Here is a 17,841-nt window from a genome sequence, read left to right on the forward strand (position 1 = left end):
GAATGAAGTTTTAAGTGAAATATTTGATGTATATTAGTCAGTGTATGGATGCCTTTGTGGAGATATGTCTTAGGTATTCCTGATGAACAAGTGTGTTTATCAGGATGAACAAAAAGCTGAGCATTTTCTCTGCCCATATATATACATTATCTTTGTGTGTGTGCTTATGATGTATGTACATAGGTGTCCTGTAAGTGAATATGGGAATGCATGTGCCGTGGGGTGTGTGTGTGTTGTGACAGAACAGCTTTGTGTTAATTGTTACCTCCCTACCTTATTCTAGATGGGGTCTTTTGTTATTTACTGATGTGTGTGCCAGGCTAACTGGCCTCCCAAGTTTCCAGAAATTCTCCTTTTTCCCTCTCCTAGGAGAATTGGGATAACAGATGCATGCTACTATCCTGCTTTACATAGATTCCGGAGATCTAAGCTCCATTCTTCACCCTTGCCCAACAAACACTTTGTCTACTGAGCCATCTCCTAAGCTCTCTGATGCCCTTATACAGTATAATACAGCAAGTTTTTCATATATTTAATTAGAAAACATTGGCAAGGATAATTTTTATCCCTTGTTTGTTTGTTTGTTTGTTTGTTTGTTTTGAGGCAGGATTTCTCTGTGTAGCCCTGGCTGTCCTGGAACTTACTCTGTAAAACATGTTGGCCTCAAATTCACAGAGATCCACCTGTTTCTGCCTCCTGACTGCTGGGATTAAAAGTACATGCTATCACATGCAGCCTTATCCGTTTTTAAAAAAAAATTTTTTTTTATAAGCATTGATTGGTGTTCTGCCTGCATGCATTGTCTGTGTAAGAGTGTTGGATCCTCTAAAACTGGAGTTGCAGACAATCGTGTGAGCTGCCATGTGGGTGCTGGAAATTGAACAAGGTCCTCTGGAAGAGCAGCGAGAGCTCTTAACCTCTGGACCATCTCTCCAGCACCTCCCTATACCATTCTATCTACTTCATTTAAGAAAAATTTTGTTTTGTTTGAGAAAGGGTCTCACTCTGTAGCCCAGATTGGCCTAGAATTAACAGTCTTCTTATCTTAGCCTCCCAATGCTGAAACTATAAATATATGCCACCAAGCCTGGCTTAAAATCAATTTTTTTTAGATTTATTTACTTTTTAAAAAATATCTATCTGTATGCATGTCTCTCCATGAGTTTGCATGCACTACAAATATGCGTGCTCCCACAGAAGCCAGAGGACATCAGGTCCATTGGAACTGTATTACAGGCAGCTGAGAATCATCTATCATGGATGCTAGGAACCAAACGTGCTCTTAATTGCTTCTAGCTCATAAGCCCCTAGCTATTTTTCAGTCGAATACACTTCAATCATTTTTCCTGTTACATTATTTCTACGACCCGAGACAAATGTAGTGACTTGAGAAAGTCTGTCTCAAGCAGGGCGAATTCAGGAAAATCTGTATCATTATAACTAACCTTGCTATGTGTGTCATCCAAAAGTAATTATCACTAGGTTGAAGGTCAAGCAAATCTGAAAAAAGGGTAAACTAATTGGGTTTTAATGAAATCTCCTGTCCTTATTGGCACATAGATGTGTTAGAGACTCAGGCTCCTGGGGTGGATTTATATGTAGAGATTGCTCACTAATGACTGTCATCACAGAGAGAAGGCCGTATGCTGCTTCGCTCTGGTCTTCTCCAGAATTTTCTGTGTTTAAACTTCACAAACTGTGCCTTAGTTAGAATTTTACTTTTGTGAACAGATAACCATGACCAAGGCAACTCATTTAGTTGGGGCTGGCTTACAGGTCCAGAGGCTCAATCTAAGGCAGGAGCATGGCAGAGTCCAGGCAGGCATGGAGCAGGAGGAAATGAGAGTTCTACATCTTCATCCAAAGGAAAGTAGGAGCAGACTGAATTCAGGTGGCTAACAGGAAAGCCTCAAAGCCCACCTCCGCAGTGACACATTTCCTCCACCAAGGCCACATCTCCTAACAGTGCCACTCCCTTGGCCAAGCATATTTAAACCACCGCAGGCTCTTATGAGGAATTCTGTTGTCTTCTTCCTTACTTGACAGTAATGAAGGAAACGGAGGCCAGCATTTTAATCCCTTACTCACAGACCCTTTAGTCAGTGAAGGACTGGAAAAAGTGAAGTAACAGAAGTTTCAATAAGCAGAATAAAAATTATATTTGCAGAATAAAACAATTATATATTTTAAGGATCAATACCAAGTCCTACTATTTGGTTCAAAAGAGCAAGAGATTTCTAAGGAGTCAGAATGACCTAAAGGTTGAGTATCAGCTTAGGAAGATGTAATTGGTGCTAAAGCTTGCAGAGATATCTGTCACAGGGCTGGTGATGACCGTACTCAAGTATATGCAGCGAGTGCCAACCAAGGGAACCAGCATGACGGGCTTGTAAAGGATGGCAGGTGTAACATAACACAAAAACGCTTGGTTTGAACAGACATAGAAAAACAGGCAGTGGTGGAGCACACCTTTAATCTCAGTACTTAGGAGGTTCGAGACCAACCTGATCACTGAGCGAGTTCTAGAACAGCCAGGGTACACAGAATAGTCCTGTGTCGAAAACCAAAAACAACAACAAAAACACAGAAATGTCATAAAGTCAGGGTTATATTTATTCATTGTCTTTCTGTTAGGCAAAACTACAGACTGATGGGTGATTACACGCATGTGCCATGTCAGCCCTCAGTGTTTCTAATTTCTCAGCATTTTGGATTTCAGAGTTATAAATTATAGTTGCTCATATTGTTTGAATAGTTCCTACCATATTAGCAATGAGTTGCCTTCAGTTTCTACTTAAGAATCCATCAAAATGCAAGTAAGAGAGACATAATCCCCCAAGTAACTATCTGTTCTTGTGCATGTTGTATGTGGGTACATGCTACTAGAGATTGGACCCAGAGTTTTGCGTGTGTGACACAAGTACTACACTTCTAAGTCATGCCTCACGCCCTAAGTCCATTCTAATTCTAAAAAGACTTACCATATTCAGATAAACTATGTCTGATTTGTCACAAAACTGCTCTTTTCTAAAAAATTAGATCTCACGAAGTATCCATTGTTAACCTGGAACTTACGGTATATAATTCAAGATGACCTTGAATTCAAAGAAATCTGCTTGCCTATGACTCCCAGCGGTGGGATTAAAGGTGTGCACCACCAAACCAAACTACATTATCACTTTTAAAAACAGGATTTAAAGGGAATGCACCCAGCCAGTGGGTGGCAGGTTGGAGCAGACCCACAGCTTATACAGGTGGAGGTATACTTAACAGATGGTGCTTTGAGTACCTCACCAATAAGAAGTGGGACACTAACTCTAATCTACCTCTTGCTTTAAAGATGGACAGTGGGACCTGTCAAACTATCACCTCTTAGACCTCGGACGCCCTCATCACTCCATAAGATGCATGACCGTGGTGCATGACAAAGTCTGGTGTGGCTATAGGAACAAAATCTATGTGGTTCAGCCAAAGGCTATGAAGATAGAGGCAAGTTAACCTCTATTTTGTGTACATACTGAATTGGTATTCCCAGAGAGACTCTTTCCCAGGTCTGTGTTTAAAAAGAGCACTTCAGATCTAGCTTTGGGTACCTTAGCTTTCTCTACTACTTTACCTCCCTTGTCATTTTGGGCTATGAGGTTAAGAAATGATGGGGTTTTGTTTTTGTTTTTGTTTTTGTTTTTGTTTTTTTGGTTCTTTTTTTTTCGGAGCTGGGGACCGAACCCAGGGCCTTGCGCTTCCTAGGCAAGCGCTCTACCACTGAGCTAAATCCCCAGCCCCTTGTTTTTGTTTTTTGATTAGTTTTTTTGGTTGTTGGTTCTATTTTATTTTGTTTTTAAGGACAGAGGACTCACAAATATATACAAAGATAAAGGTTTGTATATATTTGTGTATGTATTTTATTTGAGTATATGTTTTTTGTTGTAGGGTTTTTTGGTTTTGTTTTGGGTTTTTTGGTTGGTTGGTTGGTTGGTTGGTTGGTTTGTTTGTTTGTTTGTTTTGAGACAAAGTCTATCTACATAGCCCTGGCTATCCTGGAACTCACCGTGTTGACCAGGCTGACCTCAGAGATCCACTTGCTTCTGTCTCCTGAGTGCTGGAATTACGTGTGCAATATCATGCTGGTTGAATATGTAGTTCTTGATATGTCTAGTCATACAAGGCTTGGTTGAGAGGGTTCATACGTTTCTTTGCCTCTACCCCATATACATTCAGAATCATCTGGATGTGTATCACAAATTGAGAAATAACAATACAGTGAAAAGTTTTATAAAAACAAGATTTTAAATGTTAGGCACAATGTATCCAATCTTACAGTCTTAAAAAATAATTATAATAGGGAGTTTTAAGGTGAGACTTCTATTTCTTCCTGCCCCATGTCTCATTTTCTTACTTAGGAATCTCACAGTTAATGCTAGATATGATAGCACGCCCCTTATACTGGCTGGTTTTGTGTGTCAACTTGGCACAAGCTGGAGTTATCACAGATAAAGGAGCCTCCCTTGAGGAAATGCCTCCATGAGACCCAGCTGTAAGGCATTTTCTCAATTAGTGATTAAGCGAGGGAGGGCTCATTGTGGGTGGTGCCATCCCTGGGCTGTTTCTATAAGAAAGCAAGCTGAGCAAGCCAGGGGAAGCAAGACAGTAAGTAACATCCCTCTGTGGCCTCTGCATCAGCTCCTACTTCCTGCCCTGTGTGAGTCCTGACTTCCTTTGGTGATGAACAGCAATGTGGAAGTGTAAGCTGAATAAACCCTTTCCTCCCCAACTTGCTTCTTGGTCATGATGTTTGTGCAGGAATAGAAACCCTGACTAAGACACCCCTATAATTCTAGCACTCACAAGGCCAACATCTGAGACTAACCTAGGCTACATAGCAAGACCTTGTCTTGGCAGCCACCCCTTCTGCCGAATCCATCCCACAGGAAACCATGTGGTAGTTATTTTTCATGACTGCTCCTTATACAATGTGGGCTCCTTTTACTTTAGTTACCCATAGGATCTTTCTTCACATTGCGTGTATCAACGCCAAATCCTGACATCACCTCTCTGAACACCATACATGGTGTGGATGGCCAGCATTAATTATTTAAGGTAATCCACTGTATAGTGCTGACCTAACTCCATTTGGTTCTGTTGTTGTTGCCTCACTATTGAGCCACAATCTCACTCTGGCCATGAACTCACAGCAGGTCTCCTGTCTCAGACTACCAAGTGTTAGAATTACAGGTATCAGCTACCACACCCAACTACTCTTTAGTCCTTTGTTTCTATTTGCGTGGGTGGGACTGGTGAGTTGCATTCTATGGTGGGAAAACTTATGGAAGGACAGTCATAGAAGATAAGGACATTTTGGCCCCTTTAATAAACAGTCTTCAGATTGTTGTGCAGATTAGCAGTTTTAAAAAAAAATGTTAAGTGTGTTGGTGTTTTGCCTTCATGTATGTCTGTTTGAGGATGTCTGATCCTCTGGAACTGGAGTGACAGACAATTGTGATCTGCCATGTAGGTTCTAGGAATTGAACCCAGATACTCTGTTAGACCAGACAGTGCCCTTAACTACTGAGTCATCTCCTGCCCCAGATTATTAGGTTTTAAACAACTTCCTGTGAGACAAAAGTAATTTCATTAGTCAAGCGTGGTGGTGAATGCCTTTAGTCCCAGCACTTGGGAGAAAGAAGCAGGCATTTCTCTGAGTTCAAGCCCAGCCTGTTCGATGTACAGTACGAGTTCTAGAACAGCCAGGACTACACAAGGAAACCTTGTCTTGAAAAACAAAACAAACAATAATGTGATTATTTAATATCTCTTCTAGAAATCATTTGATGCACACCCCAGGAAGGAGAGCCAAGTACGGCAGCTTGCGTGGGTGGGTGATGGCGTATGGGTTTCCATCCGCTTGGATTCCACGCTCCGCCTCTATCATGCACATACATACCAACATCTCCAGGATGTGGACATTGAACCTTATGTAAGCAAAATGTTAGGTAAGCTTCCAGAATGTTTTCTTTCTGAAAATCAGTGGGAGTCTTTGTTTTGGTTTGTTTATGCAGTGTTGTGCCTTGTGTGTACGAGCAGATGGACCATGACTACAGCACACCTTCATTTTCCTCTAATGCTCGAGAGTCACTGAGTAAGTTACCACATGATTAGTTAACTTTCATCACTGCAAGTATCAGACAGATATGCTGAAGAATAGCATGGCTCTTGACTAGAATTTGTTTTGTTTTATTTTGTTTCTTTCTCCTTCTTATTCTTTCATCTTTCGATGACCTGGAACTCTGTCAGATTTGAAACTACTTTCAAGTCAAATACTGTGTCTTGATGACTGTCACCTCAGGCCAGGTTACTGTCCTTTTCCCATTTGAGAACCTCGTGCTTCCTAACTTGTCTTCTCCCTACACTAGTCTATTCTCTACATGGGAGTAATGTGCAAAAATACCTAGATGCACTTTGCCTCTAGCCTTCAGGCTAAGTGACATTCAGATCACCACAAGGAGACCTTCTCAGTCTACCCATATTGATTGACAAGTCCCTTCCATTTCAGGGCCTTCACATGCACTATGTGCCCTCACATGAACCGTGAACCCTCACATACACTGTGTCCCCTCTCATGTCCTGTGTCCCCTCACATGTCCTGTGTCCCCTCACATGTCCTGTGTCCCCTCACATGTCCTGTGTCCCCTCTCATGTCCTGTGTCCTCCTGTCTTGAAGGTTTCTCTTGGTCTTTGTTTACTCACTCTCAGGCTCCTCTGTCATATTGAAGAGGGACCTTTATTTAGGTCCTATATTTAAAGAAAACAAAATAAAAAAGGAAAGATAGGGTCTCACTGTAGCCCAGGTTGGCCTCAAACTCACAGATATGTCTGCCTCTGCCTCTTGAGAGCTGGGATGAAAGGTGTGTGTCAGCACACCCAGCTGTCCTTTCCCTAGGTTTAACAGTAGTGCGAGTGCATCCACAGTATGTGAGTTTTGTGTCTACCCTAAGGCAAACCCGGGAACGGCAGGGGCGGTCTCTGCTCTCATTCGCTACTGTACTTACTGTACAATCTAATGCGGATCTTAGGAAAGATCCCTAAGGAAAGGTTGATTTCTCTCAATAACTTTTAATCATTTTTGGTCATCGAACACAGAGAAGCTGACTAATTGTTAACTCTCTCCATAGATCAAGCATGTTAGAAGCATGCGCACATGAATTTTAGAGTTGCACTTTGATTCTTGATTAAAGATTCCTACCTTAAAGCTGGAGAAATGGCTCGTTGTTTAAGAACATTTGTACATTTGCCGCTCTTGCAGAGGACATGGGTTTGGTTCCTAGTAACACAGTTCTAGGGGGTCTGACACCGTTTCTGACTTGAGCTGGTCGAAGGCATACGAGTGGTGTGCATACTTATATGTGGGCAAAGCACTCATACATAAAATGCATCATTAGAGAGACACTTTTCTTTAAAAACTGCTAGCTTAGGCTGAGCAGGACTTATGATCGCTTCTTACATTGCTCATGTGATCAAGGCTGCAATTCTTTGAGTCACTGATGTTTATCTCAAATGTTTCCTGAAAGTGAGAATAAATACAAAAATTCTCTTAAAATACAAAAACTTGGGACTGGAGAGATGGCTCAGTGGTTAAGAGGCACTGACTGCTCTTCCTAGAGGTCCTGAGTTCAAATCCCAGCAACCACATGGTGGCTCACAACCAACTGTAATGAGATCTGATGCCCTCTTCTGGTGTGTCTGAAGACAGCAACAGTATACTCACATACATAAAATAAATACATACATATTTTAAAAATATATATAAACTTGTTCTTCCTAAGTTTTATATATGCCAATTTTTCTACACTGATTTAGAGCCTAAGTCTGTAAACAAGAAAAAAGGTATGTTTTGTTAGCAAAGAGATTCAGTTTTGTTTTGTTTTTTTCTTTTTTTTTTTTCGGAGCTGGGGACCGAACCCAGGGCCTTGCACTTGTTAGGCAAGCTCTCTACTGCTAAGCTAAATCCCCAACCTGAGATTCACTTTTATACATGTAAAGAAATTTAAAGCAAATTAGGAACCTTTTCCCTTTATAAAATCAAATGACATTTGATTTCCCAATCTAGCAAACAAAACTTTGGTTTGTTGTTGCTTCCCTTTGTCTAGTGTTTGGGTTTGATTTGGGAGATATATATATATATATATTTGTTTGTTCTTCCTAAGTTTTATATATCCCAATATTTCAAAATACATATCAAGATACCTTACTTGATATGTATTTTTTTTCTTTGTACCTTCTGTTTGATAAAGTAATGCCAGCCATGTGTAGAATTTTCTTTTTCCATTAGCCTTGACTTGTCAAACAATATAATCAATAAGAGTTTGCTCTGAGCTGAACATGGTGGTGCCTATCCTCAACCCCGGTATTCCATTGTAATTATGCCACTTGTGAGGTAAAGGCAGAAGGATCATAAGTTCAATGTTATCCTTGACTACATAGTTCGTTCAGAGCCATTCTAGGCAAAACACACACACACACACACACACACACACACACCTTTCAAGCACACATTTTTTTTTTTTGTTTGTTTGTTTTCTTTGTTCTTTTTGGACCGGAGACTCCTGGGGATTTAGAATCTTGCTCTAGTTTCTCAACAGACTGTTCTTCCCCTCCCTGCCCTACAGGTACTGGAAAACTGGGTTTCTCTTTTGTGAGGATAACAGCTCTTATGGTGTCTTGCAATCGTTTGTGGGTGGGGACTGGAAACGGTGTCATTATCTCCATCCCATTGACAGAAAGTAAGTATATTTTAAAATAACTGTCACAAGTCAAAGAATTGCAGGGAATAATTGTATCCAGAAGTCAGACTGAGGAATTGTTTAGATTTTGCCAAATCTGTGACAACGCTGAAATCAGTTTACAAACTACAGAATCAGCTCGTAAGTATCTGGACTATTGTCCCTATTTCAATGTTTTCATTGTAGAAAGCCCTTTTTTTCCCTCTCAATTCAGGAGTCATAACCCTATTTCATCTGTTATATAAAAGGTCATTTCTCTTGAGTTTTATTATACCAATATTCAGAAACACTACATTTCATTCATCATAGTTTTCACTCACTCTAGCTAATGGTTGTGGCTATCCCATTTGTCATATTTGAAGTTTTTTAAAAAAACTTATGGGAGAAATCTCAGATAACTGAGTCTTTCCTTGTATTGAAGACAGGCTGTGTGTTTGACAGGAGTCGGCTTTATTATTTTATAGAACAAATGTATCTTATGTGTTCCTCATGTGTATTCCAGTCCACTGACCATCCACTGAGTGTTTCTGTATTGCACATGCACAGGCAAGGGAGCAGGAGGGATGCCCTAGGTCCATCAGATAAGTTGACCAACTCCCTTGTTGAGTGGAAGGAGGAAAGGTCACCAGAAGGTGGGTTTGGAGCCCTTACAGACTCCATGGTCTGAGTCCCTCCTTGGTTTTTGTGCAGTTACTTACAGGTCTGCATGTTCAAAGCACTTCTTAAACATAAGACATTCCAAGGTGTCTGAATTACCTTTTCTCCTTAAAAGCGGGTGGCATATAGCTTAATTATTTAAAGGTGGTTTCTTTTGGGTAGACTGAGAGAGAGAAAGTTTTAGTATGCACTCCACATCAATTCTTAGGGTGTTGATTCCATTTCACTGGAATGGCTTCATACAATCATAATAAATCAAATCATTGTTTTTGAGCAAAGGTGTTTGTAGAGGCCTTGGTGAGACCAGGCTGCCATGATTCAGTAGGCCACCTAGAAGAAGCTTAGTGCAGCTCACGGTAACGCTTCTCCTTCCTGTGTGCACCTCCCCACGTCCCTTTCCTCCTCTCTCACTTTAGCTGTAATCCTCCACCAGGGACGTTTACTGGGGCTGAGGGGTAAGTGCACATCCAGAACCAAACTTCTTCCGGCTTCTCGGAGCCACTTTGAGACTGTCTCCTCGTCTCTAGAGCACCCTCCTGAATGCTGTCCAGTGTCACCCACTCGCAGTCACTGCATTGCAGCAGAATTTTTGTTTTTGTTTTGTTTTTTACTTTAAATGTCTGTCACCCAGCCACAACTGCTCCGCAGCTTAGTCTACTGATCATCTTTTGTTGCAGCTAAACTTCCTTTCAGACTCGGTTTTCCTTACAATAAAAACATGAAACATCTCTTAAAACTCATTAATCTACATTATTTACCCTATTATCAATCATGTTTTTTTCATTCACTTACCCATGGAATCAGGGGTATTTTGTAAGTCTGGCCATTCTATAGGAATCCAGCAGACTGTCAGACAGACATAAATGCAAGCGTCCTTGTGAAATTCCTGCTCCTTACCATAGGGGAAAAACCAGAAGATGATCTATGAAGATCTTATTTAAGAGCATGCATTTCAGAACCAAAAAAAAAAAAAAAAAAAAAGGGCTGGGGATTTAGCTCAGTGGTAGAGTGCTTACCTAGGAAGCGCAAGGCCCTGGGTTCGGTCCCCAGCTCCGAAAAAAAGACCAAAAAAAAAAAAAAAAAAAAAAAAAAAAAGAGCATGCATTTCTACTGTAGTCTATATAATGCTTAGTTTCCTTTTAATAAGGCCTAAGAACCAAAACTAAGCAGACTTAACTATGATTCAATTCTGTTGTTTACTCTAATGGTTTTCCTCAGCTTGATAGAATCTTAGTTCTTGCTAGACTGGCAAAATCCCCTACTCCATTCCTGAAGTACTTAAAGATAACCGGCATGCTGTCTTTCTCTCCAGCTTTGTCTTGAGCTGCCGTTGCTGCACTTACATTCTCAACTGGCTGTAGCGCTTAGATAATAGCTAAGGATTAACCAGTAACCTCTTGCATCAGTACTGTTTTCTAGAGGAAAATACTTGGTATTTGGTTTTCTGTTGCAGCAAATAAAACCTCAGGGACTCCAGGTAATCGTCCTGGAAGTGTAATCCGTGTATATGGTGATGAAAACAGTGACAAAGTGACTCCAGGGACATTTATACCCTACTGTTCGATGGCACATGCGCAGCTTTGTTTCCATGGGCACCGGGATGCTGTGAAATTCTTTGTGGCAGTCCCCGGTGAGTTCATTCATTCTGTTGAGGTATCCATGCAATTGTGTCCATCTTCCTTGTGTGTCACCACCCCTCCAAAACACTAAATTACCAGGATTACCCACAATTCCAGTACAATGCCTAAGGAAGCTCTATAATGGAGATGTGATTGGAGTAAAATGGATTTTACTTGAAGTTATTTTGCAGTCTTTCCTCTACTCCCTAAAACAGATATTTTCAGGGTCTTGCTTAGTCATTCTTGGCTACATAATATGGGCTTAAAGTCAGCCTGAAGCACCACAACTTACTAGAGACTAGTTTGAAGCTCACTGTATAGCCCACATTGCCCTTGAACTATCAATACCTCTAATCAGCCTCCATACCATATTGTGTGTGTGTGTGTTGTATATAGTATGCATTTATGCATGCATGTATGAAGGCTGAAGTCAGTGTCAGGTGACTTCCTCTATTTTAAGAGTCCTTTACTGAATCCAGAACTCACTGATTAGCTAAACTGGCTGGTCAGTGAGTGCCAGGGATCCCCTGTCTCCACACATGCACCTGCACCCTAGCACCAGTATTTGTCATAGGCTAATTAGCCTGAAGAATGAGGTCGTATTAGATTCATCATTGTGAATGCTTTGCCTTCTATTGCAGACCCCACTGTAGAAGTTGTTTCTAGCAGGTTTAAGGGATTCCAGAGTGAGCTTGAGTAATGCAGTAATGAAGCCCTATGAGGATCCATCACACTACCCCCATCCACTTTCAATTAAAAACATAAATTTATAGTGCATCACATCGTAGGGCAGTGGCCTACTAGTTCCTAGAGGCATACAGTCTGTGAGATTTGACCAAAGAACAGCCTCTCTCTCTCTCTCTCTCTCTCTCTCTCTCTCTCTCTCTCTCTCTCTCTCTCTCACACACACACACACACACACACACACACACACACACACACACCACCTACAGTTCTGGGGATTGGACACCGTCCCTCACACATGCTAGGCAAATGCTTTGCTTTTGAGCTATATCCCCAGCCCATAGTCAGAGGAATGTCTGGAGATTGTTCAGTTGTTCATATTGTGAATAATATGCAGAGGTTTCTCTCTTCTGTGACATTTTATACTCAAAGATTCTTAGAATTTGAACTGTAGAACAAATGACACATTTAGGAGTAATTTTATTTGCATACTCTTAAATAAAAATAACTTTAACCTTTTTTTAACTATAAAGAAAAGGACATAAATTTGAGATATATTTAAAATATTATATTACTTACTTTTCTATTATTGTCTATAAAATACCAGGACCAAGGGAACTTATAGAAGAGTCCCCGAGAGTTGGAGTCCATAATAAAAGTGACAGTGTGACCTCAGGAAGCTAAGAAGTCACATATCTCAGTGGGAGATTTGTGTCTCCCACTGACCTTTGAAGATTATCTGTTCCTGTTTGCTTTAGAGTTGGTTTACTCCAGGTACCAGCGTTCCCAGTACCCTGATGTTGTATACTTTGAGTCTGTGTTAAAGATTTACTTTTTCATTTAACTTTTTTGAGGCAGGATTCCACTGTGCATCCTTGACCAGTCTCAAACTCATTACCTTGAGCAGGCTGGCCTTCAACTCACAGAGATCCTTCTGCCTCTGCCTCCTGAGCCCTTAGACTAAAGGCAGTCAGGGTGCTGTCTACAATATCTTTAATTTTTGAATCAAGATTTCTGTAGCCTATACTGCCTTGAACTCAGGACCATCCTCCTGCCACACTCTTCCTAGTTGCAGTCAGGAATCAACCATATGATTTATTTAGTGTTGGAAAAGTATAGGAAAAACAGCATTCCCTGCCTGCATCTGTGATGGGTGATATTCACTGTTCTGTTTCTGTATAAAATAGGTCAGGTCGTTAGCCCACAGAGTAGCAGTAGTGGAGCAGATCTAACAGCTGACAAAGCAGGCTCGTCTGCACAGGAGCCCAGTAGCCAGACGCCCTTGAAGTCTATGCTTGTCATCAGTGGAGGAGAAGGCTACATTGACTTCCGAATGGGTAAGTCTTTGGTTCTGGGAGGTCAGTTCCTACTGTGCTCTGTGAGCTGGGTTTTCACTCAAGGTGAATAAGAAATCACTCTGATGATGACTTATAAGTTCTCTTTGAATCTTTTACTTGGAGAAGGATTTTGCATGTTTTTCTGCCTCTACATATATATGTGTGTGTGTGTTTCTTTCATTAAAAAGTCATTTGAAAGAACATTGTGAGTTGCAAATGGCCCACATTAAGGTTGTGTAAAGAACTGAAGAATCAAATGGCCTTCAGCAAACTATCCATCCTTACATAACCTTTTTTCTTACACACAAAATAAGGAAATAAAAATACTTCATAAAGCTTGATGTGAAAATTATTTTATCTGTTCACTTTCTCACCTTGTGCCTGTCAGCCTTAAGATTGATCAGTCCCTCATTCTCTTTTAATAGATTTTTTTTTTTAGGTGAGGTCTCTCTATTATGCTGTCCTAGAACTGGCTATGTAACCAGGCTGGCCTCAGATTCAGAGATCTGCCTGCCTCTCCCATCTAAGCACTGGGATTAAACACTTTCTTCCTTTCAGTAGGTCTTATAGACCAGCACAGAACTAAGGTTGTTAACAGTTAAAATACTGTAAATGTTGTGGTGGACACTTGTTAGTTCTTCCCATGGTGGGAAGATAAGGCAGAGAAGAAATGATGCTTGAGTCAGCTCAGATGGTGGTAAGCTAAAGGCCTCTTTAGGGAACAAGTTGGTGAGGAGAGGATTAGCAGTCCTGATTTTTAAAAAAAAAAACAATGGCTCTACTGAGGTGATGCTGTTTTGTTTGCTTTTTGTTTGTTTTCCAATGTCGGGTATTGAAACTAGGACTTCATTCATGTTAGACAAATGTTTTACCACTAGGCATAGCATATACCCCAGTCTAACTAAAGATTTTAAAAGATTAAATCCATCTTAAAGACAATCTTTTAAATAGATGATAGGAGAGAGTATAAATCTTGTATCTAGAAAGGAAAGTGAGCTGAGTTATTTATGAGTATATGCTGTGTGTTTAGACAGAAAGAAGGAAGAGAAATAGAAAATATTTTCCCCAAGTATCTCAGGCTTTCTATTGCTGCAACAAGACACCATGAGCACAGCAGCTGTTGTAAAAGAGAGCATTTACTCGGGGCTGGTCTACTGCTCAGAGATTTAGTCCATTCTCGTTATGGCGGGAGCTTGATGGCACACATAGAGACAGGAGCTGAGAGTTCTGATCGGTAGACAGCAGATACTGGAGCTGGCTTGAGCATCTAAAACCTCAAATGGTACCACACCGCCACTAATGCCACTCCCTGTGAATCTATGGGGGCCATTTGCATTCAGAGCACCACGAGTAAAGTTTGCGTTTATCTTTTAAGCAAAGGAGAATTGCAGAACTTGAAATGGAGGAGCAGTGTGTTTAGATTTGGGTAGAAGATATTTAGGTTCAATGGAAATGAGTTAGAAAAGGTGGATATCTGAGTCAGCTGATAATGGTGGAGACAGAGTAGCATGGTGAGGACTCCTTAGCTAGTAAACAGAGCTCACTCAGAGCACTGTCTAAATGAGAGCAGCCTGAAAGTGCGGAGGAAAAAGAAGTACAAATGCTTGCTTGGTAAAAAGAAACACTAGTCTAATAAAAGCCGTAGTAACTTAATGACTTCTCAAACAGAAGTTATTAAATGCTTGTAGAGAAACTAAGGAAGTCTATCATAGACGAAAAACACAGGGCCTTATCAGTGGCAGTGTACCACAGATAAACCAGAACATGGAAAGTGGGAGGCTCACGGCATACTTGTGTGGGACAGAGATATTAATGTAAAATTTAGAGATTGATGCCAGCAAGAACAGCAGAGTTTTAGAGCATTTCATGGAATGTTTTATGGAATTTATTTCAAGAATGTTGTGACTTATAGAAAGGAATTAGAGGCAGTGTCCTTAGCGAGGGTGGCTGTAGCTGTCTCTGGGAGTGCAGTGTGGCAGTTGGAGTCAGACCGAAGAGCCTGCTCGAAGAGCCTGCTCGTGGGCCTCTGTAGTCGTCCACCTCCACTAAAGGTTTTCCGTTGCAGATTCTGCAATAAAAATTGCTTAACCAGGTGTGTCAATATCTCTAGTAATTCAGAATACACTTGTGTTTTAAGCAGACCCTAATTTTAATAGTGAATATGTTGTTTTGTTTTTAAACAAAGCATGGTAGTAAATGCTTTTAAATCTCAGCACCCTGGGAGACAGAGACCGATAGCGCCAGGTCTAAGTAGTGAGTTCCAGGACACCAGGGGTACAAAGTGACCCGCTCTCTCGAAAAACCAAAAGAATAACAACAAAAACACCTTGAATTTAATCCTGTTGCTGTTCTTATTCATTTTCTGTAATGTTTTAGCAATAAGGAATTTATCTCAGAAGTCCCATATTTATAAGGGCTCAGCTTGAATTATAGGACATAGAGACCCTAGGAAACAAGATATTAACAGGCTCCAGAATAGCTTAGCAGGCAAGTAACCAGCAACATTTGTCTCAGCCACTTCGTAGCTTGCTGTTGTTTTTTGAAATAGGATCTCGTTGTATGGCCCTTATGGCTTGCAATTGGCCTCTAGACCAGTCTGGCCTAGAACTCACAGAAGTTTGCCCACCTTTGCCTGAGTGCCAGGGTTAAGGGTGTGCCCCTCAATACCATTGTAATGTTTAAAATTTAAGAGCCAAAGTTGGAGCTGGAGAGATGGCTCAGTGGTTAGGAGCCCTACCTGCTCTTCCAGAGGAGCTCATTCTATCCCCAGTACACACTTAGAGGTTTATCCAATTGTATAGGATCTGGTACCCTCCTCTGGCTTTCTTGGGCACTGCATATACATGGTGCATAAATATGCTGGTAACATACCCATATACATAAACTAAAAATAAGCCTTAAAAAACAAAAACAGTTGGAGCTAGAGAGAAAACTCAATAGTTAAGAGCACTGTCCTTTTCCAGAGGTCCTGAGTTTAATTCCCAGCAACTACATGGTGGCTCTAACCTTATCTGTGGGATGCCCTCTTCTATCTGATGCAAATAAAGTGTTCGTATACATACATAAATAAATCTTTTAAAAAATGCAGCTGGGTGGTAGTGGTGCACGCCTTTGATACTAGGCAGAGATAGGCAAATCTGTGTGAGTTTGAGGTTAGCCTGGTCTAACAGCCATAGAGGTTACACAGAGAAACCCTGTCTTGAAAATCTAAAACCAGGGTTGGGGATTTAGCTCAGTGGTAGAGCGCTTGCCTAGCAAGCGCAAGGCCCTGGGTTCAGTCCCCCGCTCTGAAAAAAAATAAAAAAATTAAAAAAAATTTAAAGCGAAAATCTAAAACCAACCAAACAAGGAGCAAAACCTTTTTTTCTTAATATTTGGTTCTATTACTTGGAAGAACTTGACTTTTGACCTGACCATGCTCACTCTGTATTTTGACATTAATGTGAAAAAGCTGTGTGTATGGGAGATGTAGGGGAAATGGCTTGCAGAGAAATGGGTATATATTCTATTGCTTCTCTTCCTCTATTTTTAGTCAATAGTGTCATTTTCTCCTGAGAAATTCAGAATTCCAGTGCATCAGTGGAATATCTTTGTTTCTTAGTATGCACAGTTTTAGGATTCTGCTGAAGAATTCATCCCACTAAACAAGTTGTCAGCTGGAGTGTACCAGAATAACCGTGCTCTGCACAGCATAGGTGACAGCTGCAAGTCTGTGGGGAGGAGCAGCAGTACTTCTTCAGTACTCATTGTCTTCATTGGAGAATTTACCCCAAAAATCAACAGGATTTCCTGGGCTGTAGAGGAATTTTAATGCAGCAACATGGCTGCTCTGACAAGGGATCACATCCAAAGATACGATCTGGCTAGAATATACACATTCAGTCCATCTGGCTGGCTTACAGACAAGCACTTAGTACATACCTTTACTTCCAAACAATGATGTCAAATTGCGGGACAGGCAGTGATGAATCAGAGAAAGATTTGACAGAATGAATCACAGATAGGATATGTCCAGCTCTCACAACAGAAGGAAAGAGATGCTACTTAAAAACCAGAGAAGGAGACAGAGTCAATTGAATCCATTTTAGTTTGGAGCAGTTTAGTTTGTGGAGTTCACAGGCAGTCTTTCCAAGAACAATTCAGTAAGAAGCTGAGAGAAGCCAATTTGAATCAGTCAACTTGGAGAGGAGTTTGACCCAGAACAGCTGAATTGAACCGGCCAGCCAGATTTCAGGAAGAGCTAGAAAGTGTGAGTTTATTTAGTAAGTTATTTAGTAAGTCTCAGAGGATGAAACATTCTAGGCCTAGGTTAGATGGAGGCTGGTAGTTGAAACCTTCAAGGTCCAGGCTTGCAGAAGATTAGATTGTACAGAGGCTAGAGGCTTGCAGGCCTAGGGATAGTTAGGACAGAGAAGGAAATTCTTATCACTTCATCTGAGGAAATAAACGCAAAATTTACACTGGGTCTTATTTAATATGCTCCGTATTTCTGTTCTCTTAACTTGATATAAACAAGAGTAGAATGTGTGCTCTGGATAAACAAAGCTCACCATGTTTGCTCTTCGCCTCCCATTTCTGTGATCCTCTGTGAACAGACATGTGGGGCTCGAATAGGTTTGCTCCCCACAGACTCAGGTGTATGCAGGCTTGACCATAGGGAGTGACAGTGTTAGGAGGTGTGACCTTGTTGGAGGAAGTGTGTCACAGTGGAGGTGGGGTTTTGAGGTCTCCTATGCTCAGCCTCTGCCCAGTGTCGAATCCAGGCTC

General features: G+C 41.0%; 1 protein-coding gene across 17 annotated transcripts in view; it reads left to right on the plus strand.

Annotated features, from left to right (window-relative positions):
- Nucleotides 1-17,841, plus strand: part of Spag9 (sperm associated antigen 9) — a 128,270-nt gene that overhangs the window by 106,294 nt on the left and 4,135 nt on the right. For 10 of the 17 annotated variants that reach the window (XM_087573131.1, XM_087573132.1, XM_087573134.1 and 7 more), the window contains 6 exon segments: nucleotides 3,341-3,489; nucleotides 5,819-5,990; nucleotides 8,664-8,777; nucleotides 9,851-9,889; nucleotides 10,888-11,064; nucleotides 12,925-13,074. In XM_087573131.1, coding sequence (XP_087429257.1) covers nucleotides 3,341-3,489; nucleotides 5,819-5,990; nucleotides 8,664-8,777; nucleotides 9,851-9,889; nucleotides 10,888-11,064; nucleotides 12,925-13,074 — 801 coding nt within the window. 17 annotated transcript variants of the gene reach the window in all.

The sequence above is a fragment of the Rattus norvegicus genome, chromosome 10 (genome assembly GCF_021556685.1).
Source record: "Rattus norvegicus strain SHRSP/BbbUtx chromosome 10, alternate assembly SHRSP_T2T, whole genome shotgun sequence".
In the NCBI taxonomy this organism is placed as follows: domain Eukaryota; kingdom Metazoa; phylum Chordata; class Mammalia; order Rodentia; family Muridae; genus Rattus; species Rattus norvegicus.